This window comes from Sturnira hondurensis, unplaced genomic scaffold (assembly GCF_014824575.4).
Source record: "Sturnira hondurensis isolate 20B ecotype Veracruz unplaced genomic scaffold, ASM1482457v3 Scaffold0006413, whole genome shotgun sequence".
In the NCBI taxonomy this organism is placed as follows: domain Eukaryota; kingdom Metazoa; phylum Chordata; class Mammalia; order Chiroptera; family Phyllostomidae; genus Sturnira; species Sturnira hondurensis.
Window position 1 is genome coordinate 39,383,727 of NW_028079044.1, and position 14,180 is coordinate 39,397,906.

The following is a 14,180-nucleotide window of genomic DNA, read 5'->3' on the forward strand; positions in this document are numbered from 1 at the left end:
CCACCAATTCATTTCACATATATTATTTCTCCAGGAAACACGGCATAATTGAGGACAATTTTCCACCATGAATTGCATCATTAGCTAACACAGAAAAAGTGAAATGCTGTTAACTTTTCTTTTCCTTCTGCAAAGCTGATGAGCTGAAGAAAATAGAAATAAAAAGTTTAATGTAATTTTTTTCCCAAGGATGTACGTTGAAATCAGAATCAAAACACCTTTACAGGGTAATAGAAATCCCACGTTTTAATACATGGCCATGCGCATAAGGAATCAAGTGGTGCGGAATACAAAATAGTCGAATGTACAAAATGAAAGCACATTTTTCAGGCCTGATAGGGATCATGCTCACAGACACAAGGGGGCAAGAATATGTACAGTTTCATTCTATTAATTTAAAAAGAATCATGCCCCCCCCCCCAATTCTTTTTAAGGACAACCAAAAACAGAAGGAAACATTGTAAGAAAATATAAAGGAGACCCAAAGGGAATTAATTGGCAAGTTGACAGCTGCTTACAATATGGAAGTCGGTGGTTCAAAATTGTGGTGCACAATAATTCTTATGTTTAGAGAAAACATTTCTAAACATTGTATGCCCTGGAAATCCAGGGAACAAAAATGAACATCTAACAGAAAAGGCACTCTTATTCCACCACGAAACTTGTTTGTGTCCTCCAAGTCCAGTCTTGGGAGTTATTCCAGGGTGCATAAGACGAAAACCACAGTTGTGGGCAATGAATAAAGAAAACACTTATTTAATGAACCACTCCGAGGGGACCGAGAGAATTCAGACTGCTGGTTTAACTACTCACTCAAGGAAGCTAGGAAAAATGCCTAACATTGACGCGGGCTTTTGTGCTATGAAATGTGTTTTTACAGCCACATTTGTTAGCGTTGATAAAAAAGTGAACCAGTTTTTTAAATCAGATTTCCCCCCCTCATACACTATTGAGAACGCTGGTCTTATATTCATTTTGCATTGTGTGATTTTTTTCTTCCTTTCCTAGAACAAATACTAACACACTATATAGCTCTTCAAGAAGTTTGATATGGCTTTCTGGCTCCTGTGACCCTCAATTTGCCAGCTGCACACTTGTGCTGGTCTTCTCTGATTCTGCGATCAGAGATCTTCGCCTGCATGAAGCCAAGCCTGAGGCTCTCCCTCAGCTAAATGGCAGGGCTCTGACCTTGGGGAGGTGGAGAAGTGGAGATAAATTAATGCCTCGGCTGCAGGGTCTGCAGACTAGCCCCCAGATATTGGAAGAAGCATGTTTGGGCAAAACGCGGATTGCTACTCTCTTATCATTCTTTCTTTCATTTTTTAAATCCCAAAATGGAGCCTATGAGGAAAAGCAGAAAGTAAAGGAGAAGGCTCCTTATTAAAACCTGTAGCCCGGTCACCATGAGAATTACAGAGACCATGGTGGTATAGGACAGCTTCTTCCCTCCACTCATTTTAGCATCCGAACAGCCCTGCTGCTAAGGCAGGGCAGCCGGCCTCCCAACCGGAGGGCCAGAGCTTCAGAGAGATGGGCGATTTCTATTGGATTCAAGTATTCTCCCCTTATATCAGAGCAGTGACCATGTCCACAAAGTCCTAGGAATAACTCAAGTCCATACACCACCAGAGATCAAGTTTTTTTTTTTTTTTTTTGAGTCCTTTTGGCTGCTCATAGGTAATTGTGTAAGGACATTGATCTTTTCCAAAATTTTGTTTGCAGTTCTTTCATTTCCTGCCTAATGAATATTAGCTAGTTGAATTAACTGGAGCGACAGGAGTATGATTCAGTGACATAAGAGTTCTGGTGGAATTAGTTTCAAAACATTTGTGCTGGCTTGGCTTCCAGCAGACGGGTTACTTCTGTGCCAACCATGACCAAGACGCACAAGGCCAAGTTGAGAGCCTGGCACGATTCAGCTCTCTGTAATGTGAGCTCCTTTCACTGGCTCAGCCACGGCCTCCTCAAATATGGCTTTGTAAGGATAGTCTTTTTCTATTGGTGGAGGAAAGGTAATGGTGGAAAGATCTTTCAGAGCCCCAGAGAGACTTCAAATTGCCTAAGTATGAGGTTAAACAGGTGGAACCCCAACTAACCCCAGCAGTGGCCAACACTCCCTGAAGCTTCTCTTTCTGGTGATTGGAGGTGGGAGGGGAATTATAATGAAAAAGGACAAAGGTTCCAGTGTTCAAATATGAATAACCCCTCACCCCCATTCTCTGTAAGTTTTCATCTATAAACAGGGGGCCTTTTGATGGGAACCTGGTTATGCACTTCGAAACCTCTGCAGCTGGCACAGGGGGAAAACACATTCTTGGGCTTCTCTTGAACACATTGTATGGGGACTTGGTGTGGGAATTGCCAAAAGCAGCCACAGAGTGAGCAGGCAGCTCCCAATGCAAACACAAATGCAGCTGAGTGTGGTTTAAAAATAATGGCAATATGTATGAAGAATTAGAACTGATTCAGAGATCGTATGCTCAAGGGTCGTGACGGGGCTCAATCCAAATCAATTTTGCAATGATGCTTGAACAGGGAGTCTATGTAGAGCTTCAAAAGGTGTCTTCGTGGTATTTGTGCTATTCTAGAAGGAGGCCAGGTTCCCCTCAGGCAGATGAAAGAAGATCACCATCAGTTTGTGGAATGGGGTGGAACCAACCACCAGAGGTTTGAGGCATTTAATGGCAGGCAATTTCTTCTTCAAGTTTATATCCCAAAATCACTTCCCCCACCCCCAAAGAAGGAACAATCCAATAAAAATTTCTCATGTTATAATTTTTCAAAGAGTAAAGCATTTGAATACACTTTAATAGAATCTCGGGGGTGGTGGCAATTAATTCCAGGACACAAAGCAAACCTGCGTACTCTCAAACCTCAACCCAGCCGGGAGCTCCACCTTTAGTAGCTGTGTGTGCTCTAACGTGGCCGAGCCACAGGAAAGCTGCCTGGTTATTTCTTTTGATCCAAATGATTGAAACTTAAAAGGCTATAAACAATGCAGAAGACAACAAGCAGAACTTCAGTGTGTTAGATGTTTCAGGTATCAATCTCCAAGTTCAGATTAATTTTACCACCTCTTCGTCATTCCCGTAGAAACAGCAGGGCCTTTTCTGTTGGTGTCGCACTTAGGCAGAAAAGGCCTGGGTTAAAGAGCCTTCCTAAGGTTCTGTAAATGTTTAAGGAACACAATAACAACAGAGCAAGCAGTGAAACAGCTGAAATCCCCAAACAATCGACTCCAAATATGAAAAGGATGTTGTACAATCAGAAACAATGTCCAAATATGTACAACACTTAATATTACGTCAACCAGTCAACTGCAACTCCATGCAAATCATATGGTTACTTGGAAATTTTATTATTAGCTGTATGCTGCTGGTGCCTTCTAGTGCATGATGTAATTGGGGAAAAGAGGCTCTGAAGCAAGAATACTTGGAGCTCTTCAAGATGTTAGAGAGCCCTACGTGGCTACTGAAATGCCAGGCTCATGAAGCAAGTCAGTTCTCAGTCTTCGTGCTGTGGGGCCGGAGGTCTAGAACGGATCCATACTCAATGGCACTTCCCTTTCGTATTTTTCATAGGTAAATTTCATCCCCCAAATGTTAGATCTCAGAAACAGTGCTTGTCCCTAGCGTAGAATTTTCCCAGCAGGGCCAAGATAATGGCCAGGAAAAGCAGTATTGGGACTACCCCTCTAGCTGCCTTCCCGAATGAGAATCCCCGGGGAAATAGTTTGCTCTTTTTGTGGTACAACCTCCCTGTGCACTTGGCTAGCTTTTTCTTAAGCTTCCTTTTGCTTTTGAAAGAATGCCCTCCTTCTCCCTACTAGAGTAAGCCACCAGAGCAAAATAATGGAAACGCAGCCCTCTTTGACCTTGACGTTGTGCTGTGGTGCCAGAAATCATGCGCATTGATAAAAGCAGAATTCCTCAGGCAGGTTTCTGGCTACAGGATTAGACGCAGATCTAAGGGGGCTGAAGGGCAGCACTTGTCTTTGAAATGGAGGTTCCCCAGCTGTGCCCTGAGCAGACGCAGATTCTGGGCTACCCTCTTTCATGATCTCATGGGTCTTGTTTTGATTAGTAGCGCTGACCGGCCAACCCCTGGAGATGAGATTCCATAGCCCACTAGAGTTTGGGCCACAAGCTTAAGACGGAATTACTAGTCAGTACTGGCGGGGAGAGGTGATGACTGTTTTTCTGTTTGAGTTCTTTATAGAATACTTGAAATCTACCCTCAGAACTATGTTAGAAGAAAAGATTTTTAAAAAAACCACAAAACAAAGCAAAAAAGTAGGGCGGAGGAGGTTGTAAGAAAGGTGAATAAAAGCAGCCTTTAAGGCATAAAGAAATCTGTGTCATTTTCAAAGTTTAGATGTTCAAAAAGAGACTATGGCAGCCTAAGTCTAGTTGTCAAGTAACAAAATTGCCCTAAAGAATGTAGAGAAATACATCACAAAGAACGGAGCTGCTAATGCACTGGAAAGAGGATATTTTGGTGAAACTCAAGTGCTAGGGGGTCTTGAAAATGTTTTCTCCGGGAGACTTTTAGTGTTCCCACCCCAAATCAATCAGGTGACGTCTGCAGACAAAGAAAGCATTGGCAAGGAACAAAGGGGCAAATCCATTTGACTTTACCTGGAGTTCATATTCTCATGTGAGGTTGACATTCCTTCCCCCCCGAATGTTAACAATGGCAGAATTCCCTCGGAACGAAGGACTAGAAGCCTCCATCTGGGCAACTGAGAAGTGACTCTGGGGGGCCTGCACGCCGTTCACCGTATTTACGCATTTTTTGGAGGTAGCGGTCAGGTGTGTGGTAACACACCTCACAGAACCTGAGCTGGGACCCGAAGGTATGTCACTGCCCACAAAGAAAACCCACCCCCCCAGGTCTGTGGTAAAACACTGGAGTGGTCTGCTTGCACCCCAGCAGAGCCTCCCTGTTCTGCACGCTTGCATTCAGTTCTGGAGCTGGAACAGGGTAATCCCTTCGGCACCCCGGGAAGTCTGATAATTATTCATTTCTGTTCATTCCTAAGAGTGCTTTTCCTGTAAAGTGTGGGTGTCAGCCTTTTAATAAAAGGTGTAGCACAGGTTTAAGGAAAAGTTAGGTGTCAACAATTTACAGTCCTTAGGTGTCAACATATTTATCCCATACCTCTCTGTCTCCTGCTTCCTACTCACCAAAATTCACACCAGCTATTTCTGAACTTCTGGGGGGTCAAATTGCCCACACACATCTTGGGAAGAAGGTTCACCTCAGCAGAAAGTCACTGTGGGTAACTGTGGATCGACACGTGATAAAGAATCCCCAGCCTGTGAGTGACATCGTGGCTCCATTTTACCGGTTGAGCTTGCGAATGCTTGGATTTTATGCTACAGTGTTTTCAAAACTATCCTCCAAATGATTTCAAACTGAGGCAGGCAGTCTGGTGAACAGTCGCAGTTCATCTGCAAATACGTGACACTTGCCAGGAGTTAAGGCATTTTTAGGGAAGTATCATCCACTGAGCTCCATCATCGTCATCTTTTTCCCCTCTTTCCCATCTCCATCCTCACCCACCATCTTCTCGTAACTTTCCAGCACTCTTTTGACTCAAAAAAAAAAAAAAAGCTAGGAAATTCAACTTATTTAATTGTTCAGAGCCCATTTCACAAAAGCCGAAGGATGAACCACCATCACTGGATGGACATCTGTGCCACCAAGCATGTCCAACTTTCCACAGGTGTTCACCGTGGTCTCTAAATGTTCCTGGCTAAACCAGTTAGTTCCCAGGAACACTGTCTCAGCACCTGGCAGTATTTCTTTTGATGCGTCAGGCCCAGTTCTGTGTCCCCAGGACTGGTGGTCAAAGTAAGAATTTCAAAGAATCCAACATCACGATGTACAGTTGTGTCTCTATAAAGAATGGGAATATAGGTGGCCAGGGTTATGGAAAGCTCTTACTAGCTGTATCTGGGGCCTGGGAGGGTTGGCTGTGCTCGGAGGCTGTGAAAAAGTGGCCTGGAAAAGTCACCTCTTCCTCCTCTGCCCTCCTTTTCCAGGCACTCAAACTGCCGGCTCCTGTGTGTGTTTTCCCAGGTGACTCTGGCAGTGAGTGAATGCTGTTTTCATTATGGAAAAGGTGGGCTGGGGATAGGGTTTGGGAGGTGGAGATATTTCACAAGGGTGGGGAGAGCCTGCCTTGCACACTCTTGCTGCACAGAGTGCCTTGCACACTCTCACAGCACAACGTTTGGCACCTAGAAGGTACTCAGCAAATGCTTGCTGAATAAAGGAAGGAGTGAAAGGAACAGGAAAGCCTGCTGTTGGAATTGAAAGAGAGAAGGCAGGCAGTTCAGGTTGGCATGCTACGGCCAGGGGCATTGGCAGCCAGGGTTTGGCCTCCTAATTCCGAATTTGTAAAGAACTGTGGTCTGCCAAGGTCCTGATGGTCCCCTTGCTAACCTGTTGAAGGGCCAGGTCTCAGTGGCATCTGAAACCCCTCCAAGTTCTCTCTGGGAAGTCGTCTCCTTTGGCAGGACAGCCCGACAGGCTTGCGGTGAGTCGTCCTGCTGGGGGGTTCACTCCAGTCCCATGTGGATCTCTCTCCTTCCCTGTCTGGTTTCCAACTCTCATTGTAAGCCCTTTTCCCCCCCACAATGGGCTATGATTTCCTGAGACCCCCGGGGGAGGCAAGATGCGGGAGAGTGTGCGTGGAGACCCCCTAAAACGCAGAGCTTGCTTGTGCTGGCATAGTCCCAGAGGTCTTCTGCATATTTATAGAAATAAATGCCTGACGGTCCCAGGCTGAGACCAAGGGCACACAGAGCATACTTTGCCGAGATTTTCATTCAGCCAAATTTATATTCCCAGGGGGAAAAAATGCTAAAACATTACGGAGGATCAGTCCATACGGACGTTTTTCTAATGCTTAAAGATAAGCAATGACTGGACTGACCTCTTTCCCAGGACTGTGCTTTGTTGTAAGACATAGTAAAAAAAAATTATTTGTGCCTATAATCCCAGAAAGGATTAACAGGGACTAGTAGGTGCTCCATGGAGGAAGGAATCTTGTGTGAGATTGGACCGTTTTCCTTCTCTAGGCGGCAGTCACTGGCTGTGTTCTTCGCTCCAGAGAGCTGTGATTTGAACTTGACTTAGAAAACCTTCCAAAGTGTTAAAGCCAGACCACATAGGAAAAGTGCGTTCTGCTGCCCTTATCATCAACCCACCATGGTCTTTGATTAAAAGAAGGCCATTTTCCTTTTTTTCCCCCTTTGAAGGAACTCGTCTCTAGACTGAGAGGGTATGCGTATTGGCCGAGAAGCCTCCTGTTTGAGTGGTTGTGTGTGCAAGTGGTAAGTTGTGCCTAGGTGCAAGGAACTAGGAGCTAAGATATTACCATCCGCCTGCTTCTACTTCCCTTTGGAATCCAGTTGTTTAGTGAAGTGTCAAGATGTCAAATCTAACAGTATTGTGGCCATATTTACACCAATCTACCATAAACGACTGGGGACATGTTAGGAGTGAAGTTTGTCTTGGACAGTCTGAGCCAGAAATAGGACAAGATTCATAAAGAAACAAGAAAACACTTGTTTTCTCACAGGTAATGAACATGCTGATTGGTTTCGGTGTCATGTTCTCCTATAAAGTGCTTAAGAACTGGACAGGATACCTTTAGATGTCAGAACTAACATAATTGAGACACGTTGACATTCGTACTAGGGCATCACAGGGTAAACACTTCCACCGGGATTGCAGAACTGCTGTAATTTTTTTTCTAACACATCATGCCATCTGCACACAGAATAAAAGAATCCAGTAGTTGCCATGCTAAAACAGGACTTCTTGTGAAGGGCACAGACAGCTCCCCAAGGGCGCTGCAGTGAAGCACAGTGATGAAGACTGGAAGCAATTTTCCAGCTAACGGTCTGCCAATGACTGCTTGCGACGACTTGGCTCTGCCTGCTATGCACCTCATTTTAAAATCCAGAGCGAACTAAGATCTTAATCTTGGTGGAAGGGGTGTTTTCTTATTTCTTCCGGTTAGGCCAGTCAGTCTGTCAAGGCTGCAAGGGTATCTTCTGGCAGGGCCATGAGTTAGTGTTTCCATGAGGAGCAGGTCGTGTTCCCCTCAACTGGCAGGACAGCAGCTTGGAAGGCTCCCCTCGTTCATGGAGAACCCTCAAGTGAGGCTGCAAGAGGAAACAGGGGAAGACACAGTCAGTCGTTTCTTTGCGTTCCCAGATTCTGGGATGAAGCAGTCCTGCTCTTCCAACAAACCCTAACGTCCTTAGGTCAGAGAGAAAGTTCTAGCAAAGATATGGTCACTCATCTCCAGGACAAATCTTGGTGGCCTGGATTCTGGAAATGCCCTTCCACCATTTGGGAAATGTAGAAGACAGCCCATCTCAGGGGCAGGCAAGGTTACCTGTGTTAACCTACAAATAAAAGGCTTTCAAAGTCAGAGGCAACTGGCATTTGGCTGAGATTAAAAAATAAAAAAGAATAGCTATCCAGCAGAGCATGGGTTCAGGAAGAAGCCCAACTAGAGTTCTGATCAGGAGACAAAGGCAAGGGGTAGTCACGAGAGAGGGAAGGGAGACAACTACATCAACAGAAGAACACATTTGTATTGGCGATGTCCACAGAGTGATGCTAACTTTAAATAGCGATGTTAACGTTCAGTCCTATAGTCACCCGTGAGCAGTTGCCACGTCTGCTTTCTCGTTACCTCGCAAGCAGGTGTTTGGAGCACAGTGTTGCTTTGGGCCCAGGCCAAAGTGTGCTTCCCACTTCCGGATTCCCGGGTTTGAGACCTCAACCCCGCAAAGCAGTTCCTCTGGTGCAGGAGGCCTGGCTCTGCTCTAGGGTGGCCCCGTTTATTCCTATTTTGTGACACCGGGAAGCGAGGGCACAACCAGATCTCTGGAACTGGCATTCGGCCCTGAAGGGGCTGTGGTTTGGGAGAACAATTCATGTATGATACGGTTTCCTGGATGTACTTAATCTGGAACCAGATCGGATTGGGAATGGTGTGAAGGCATTTCTTGGGGGGGCTGTGCAGCGTTCATCCATTAGGGAGCCTTCCTGGCATGAAACCTAGAAGGCAATGTTGTCAACAGTGTGGCTGGAGCTCCTGAGTTTGCTAGTTGAAAAGTCAGGTGGCTGAGCAGGTTAGAGACTAGGCAGGGAAAGTCATTACCATCCGGCCAGAGACTGAACTACTTGGATTGCAGCTCCACTTTTGACCTTGGACATGCTGGTGTAGGTCTTGATTTGATGGATTTTTCTAATTTTCCTATAATTTTACCTGGCTTCATCCAGGTCTTCATTTATTAGTTAATATAGGCATGGAATCTAATGATTTGCTCAGAAAAATGTCAATATTAGCTATGTTTAATACATAAAACTATTGTGCAATGAGAGTAGATAGCAAGAGTTCTTGATGTTAAAAACAAATCTACCTAGGTTTTCAAACTGGCTTTTCAAAACATGAGAATGCACAATTTATAAGGACATGTTTGATTAGAACTTGCTATTTTTGAGAAAACGCAAAAACAGAAGGCATTATTAAGCATATTAAATATAATGCAATACACACTACTGATAAGCCTGTAATGAAAGTAGAATACTAATCTTTTGCTGGTGGCACTGTAAACTGGAGAAACAGTGCCAATTTATTTAACAACTATTAAAAATTTACATTCCTTGACTAAGTGATCCCTTTCTGGAAGTATATTCTAAGGAAATAATCTCAGAAAATGGAAGAAGCTATGCACACAAATACATAACCAAGAGGTTATTTATAACAGTGGAAATACTGGAAAACAACAAGTCTCCTAAATTTTGATGTGTTAACAAGACGGATGATTACATGGCCATTAAAGTAATAATTATGATGATTAGGTAGCAACATGGTAAACAGTTATGATATACTACAATACAAAATTTGCACATATGCACAGAAAACAACTGTGAGTGAAATAATGAAAATGCTAACATTTTTATTATGGTTATGACAATATTTTGCAAAATAAGCATAAAAGTTAGGCTCACAAGGCTGCAGATATGACCTGTGAACATTGACCGACTAAAGCAACTTTGGTTGTCTCCACTCACTAAGAGTACCTTGCAGACAAATACTGCACAACTGCATGAGGAGACAATACTCTAGTATCATTGAATACGGAGGACAGAAAACGGCCTGGGTAACAGTCTTCTGTCTAGGTCAGCCTGGGGCGGGGGGGCGGTGGGCAGCACAGCCTGGAATCAGGAAGGTTTCTAAGAGACTGACCTAGGATAGACTGACCTAGAATTTTGCTAAAGTCAGCTCTGGGAAACGTGTGACCTTGGAAAAGTATCATCGACAATATCCTATAAAATAAAATTGGCAACTGAATAAAGGCACTAAAAAAGAGTGAACTGCTTATCTACTATACTGGGCTCTGTCTCTTGGACCCCAAGTCTGGATCAGCTGACAACTGATCACAGTGGCTGCATCTCCAAACAACCATAATTTCCATGTGAGCCTCTAAGAGCTGGCAAAAGCACGTATGTTTAACTTTAGCATATAGTAACAGTTACAACCGTGGACATACGCTTAGCCCATTATACTTTTAAGGTCCTCCCACCTGTGGCTCCCCAACACACTTGCTAGGATAGGTAATGTTATCCCCAGCTTATGGATAAGAAAACTGCAGCCCCAAGGTATTATTTGTCCATGATCATAGATTTGAGATCTCATCTGTCGCTGACTTAGGCGCGTCCCAATCTAGTGACATACAGGTGGGACAGGGACACATATATACACTATAAGCATTCAGAGCCTTTCCCATTTTCCTGTCTGCTAAGCAGAATTCTGTATTTCTCTGTAAGGCCTATCAGCACAATACGGGCCCTGCTGGGAGGGGAAGAAAACTGGAGGTTAAAGTAATGAATATTAGAGCAGAGAGAGTCCTACAAGACCTGAACATACACAGAAGTATCATCTACAGAAAGACAAATTGGGGANCAGCTGACAATTGATCACAGTGGCTGCATCTCCAAAGAACCATAATTTCCATGTGAGCCTCTAAGAGCTGGCAAAAGCACGTATGTCTAACTTTAGCATATAGTAACAGTTACAACCATGGACATACGCTTAGCCCATTATACTTTAAAGGTCCTCCCACCTGTGGCTCCCCAACACGCTTCCTAGGATAGGTAATGTTATCCTCAGTTTATGGATAAGAAAACTGCAGCCCCAAGGTATTATTTGTCCATGATCACAGATTTGAGATCTCATCTGTCGCTGACTTAGGCGTGTCCCAATCTAGTGACATACAGGTGGGACAGGGGCACATATATACACTATAAGTATTCAGAGCCTTTCCCATTTTCCTGTCTGCTAAGCAGAATTCTGTATTTCTCTGTAAGGCCTATCAGCACAATACGGGCCCTGCTGGGAGGGGAAGAAAACTGGAGGTTAAAGTAATGAATATTAGAGCAGAGAGAGTCCTACAAGACCTGAACATACACAGAAGTATCATCTACAGAAAGACAAATTGGGGATTTGGGGAGAGACAAAGGACATTTGGGGTGATGGGCACCAAATGAGTGGGACCTTTATAAGAGGGATGGGCAAAGAGAAGAGTGTGCTGTGGCATAATGCCCAGAGACCATCTATCCAGGGAGTCAGTCCAGTATTCATTGCTCTTCGACAGTTTTGCAGTTAGCTGCGTTTCTTTTGAAAGGCTCGCCGTATTGGGTTGAGCTTTATGTAGGAGCAAGAGGCCCCTGTTTACTTGGTTGTATGTGCAAAGTACGTGGCTACTCTAAAGCTGAAACAGCTATCTTTTTTGTCACGGATGCATCGGGATGGGCTCTGCTGCCATCATTTTGCTGGAGATTTTTAAAATCTGCAATAGGAGTCAGGGATATAAAATCTACAAGAAGCCGAAATGCAAAAACAGTGGTCTGCAACAGACGGCTCTGCCTCTTTGCAAAGGAAACATGATCTTGGAGAAAGGACAGTTTCTGGGCTCTGTCTCTTGGGCTTCAGCCATCCCAGACCCCTTCTAGCTCCTCACATGCACTCAGTTATGCAAAGCCTTTGCACAATCTTCCCTCCGGCCTAGGATGCCTTCCTTGCACGCCCACAAATACTGCTGTGCACTTACCCCTCCATGTTTCAAGACCACCTCCCATGTTGCATTGCACATGAAGCCTTCTTTCCCCCAGATGCCAGCTGACAACTTCCCCCCATATGCCAGGATGGCATATTAAACGTTTACCACCAAACCCACCACAAACACTTTATGGTAACTATCCATCTTTTCCCCTATATTTTTTAGGGTAATAGCCTACCTTCTTTTCATGTGACTTCCTAATGCACAGTGCAGTGCCAGGTATAGAGAAAGTATACCTGACTTAATAAATAGTTGTGAGATTAATGAAGAGATGATGTTGAAGAGAAAGAGGTTTTTTTGTTTGTTTTGCTTAATTCAACACCTCATTTCACTGGAGATTTAATGCTGGGGCTCAGGCCAGCCTATGGAGAAGGCCATTGCTCTGGTTTCCTTCCCTGTGTGAAAGGACCACTGGAGGAAGTCCTGGTGCTGGCCACGTATGGGTGAGCAGCTACCAAATAGTAAACGGCTCTTTCTCAAACCTCTGTTTGACGGGCCAACATTCCTCACTTAGGCATTCTGGGAACCAGTCTCCTCTTTAGTCTGATGGCTCTTAAGTCTGGATGGGTAAGGAAGCATTAGCGGCCAGTGTTCAAGACCAGGGGCTCTGGAATCGGGGGGATCTGGGTTGACATCCTGAGTTCATCACTTCCCAGTTCATGAGGTTGAAACATGGATTTCTCAATGTCTTCACCTTTAAAATGATGATCATAATTCCCACCTCACTGGGCCACTGTGATGATAAAATGAGCTCATAGAAAAAGCATTTTGCATGGTGTCTGGCCAAAAGTATCTGCTAAGTGATGGCTACTATTTATTATTACTACGACAAACTCCCCGAGTTTCCCAGAGAAGCTAGAGGTACAGATGTGTCAGTGTTCTAATGCCAAAGCTTGGGGCCAGGAAAAAGCAGCAACACGCCTGGAGGCCAGGCCTCTGCAGCTGCCAGGAGAGAGAGAACACTCTTCTCGCCCACCAGGCCACTGTCCACACAGGCTGGCTCCCCCAAGGTTAGTGCAGAAAGGAACCAGCAGTTCCTTGAAAAGGAGGTTCACATCAGAGGCAGGAAGGTGATGGCCTGGGAGGCAGGGCCAGCCTTGCAGAGGGTTCCAGAACAGATCTGGGACCAACAGTGTCCAGTTCCAATTACCCTGCTCCAGGTGCAAGGGGCCGAAGGGACTGGCCAGTCTGGGGAAGAAGGAAAGGTAAGCTGTGTGGGGAGCCACACCTCCATGGGCTGAAGGGGAGAAATAAGACTTCCTCTCTTGAAAAGGTTGTGTGGTGTCTTCCATTCAAAAAGACAAGCCATATCTTCTACCTGTGTTTTCTTTGTGACTCAGATTTGAGGAATTGGGGGTGGACCTGATTTGCATATCGATTTGGAACTATTTATATAGGGTGTTTGAGGCACATTCCAAAGGAATGACATCCATAATGGCCCCCACATAACAGCCAATAATAAGCAGAACTAACATTTATTCATCAGCTGCAATGGGTTGTCACTCATGAAACCCTCATCGCCACCTTTGAGGCCAGAATTGCATTATCCTTGTAACACACTCGGAAAAAGTGAGGCCAAGGTCACTAACTTGTTATGGCCATACTGCTAGAAGGCACAGAGCTGACACTTGAACCTAGATCTGTTCACACCATGATGGTTTTCTGACTCAGCAAGAATTGTGTTAGGAAAGCAAATTCCTTAACTCCAACGATAACATAGAGAAAGCAGGTAGCTGTGTTTGTATAAAAGAATGCTCATCAAACATGAATCCTATACATTAAGTGCCTTAAATAAGAGGTTTGGCCTAGAGAATGTATGTTTCTATTTAACAGCTAAAATCTCTCCTATGTTTAGAGTGCTTCTCAGCGGAGTGCAGTTTGGCCCACCAGGGCACTTCTGACAACATCAGGAGACATTTTTGGTTGTCACAACTACTGGCATCTAATGGGTATAAGTCAGGGACCCTGCTAAACATCCTGAAATGCAGAGGACAGCCCTCCACTTCAAAGGATTATCAGGCTCAA

General features: G+C 44.6%; 1 protein-coding gene across 1 annotated transcript in view; it reads right to left on the reverse strand.

Moving 5' to 3' along the window:
• Positions 1-219: 219 nt before the first annotated feature.
• SAMD12 (sterile alpha motif domain containing 12) overlaps positions 220-14,180 on the reverse strand; it is a 335,623-nt gene continuing 321,662 nt past the window's right edge. Inside the window, exon 5 of the mRNA XM_037048435.1 lies at positions 220-8,180. Within this exon, the coding sequence (XP_036904330.1) occupies positions 8,158-8,180 (23 nt within the window). The 3' untranslated portion in view covers positions 220-8,157. The remainder of the gene's footprint in view (positions 8,181-14,180) is intronic.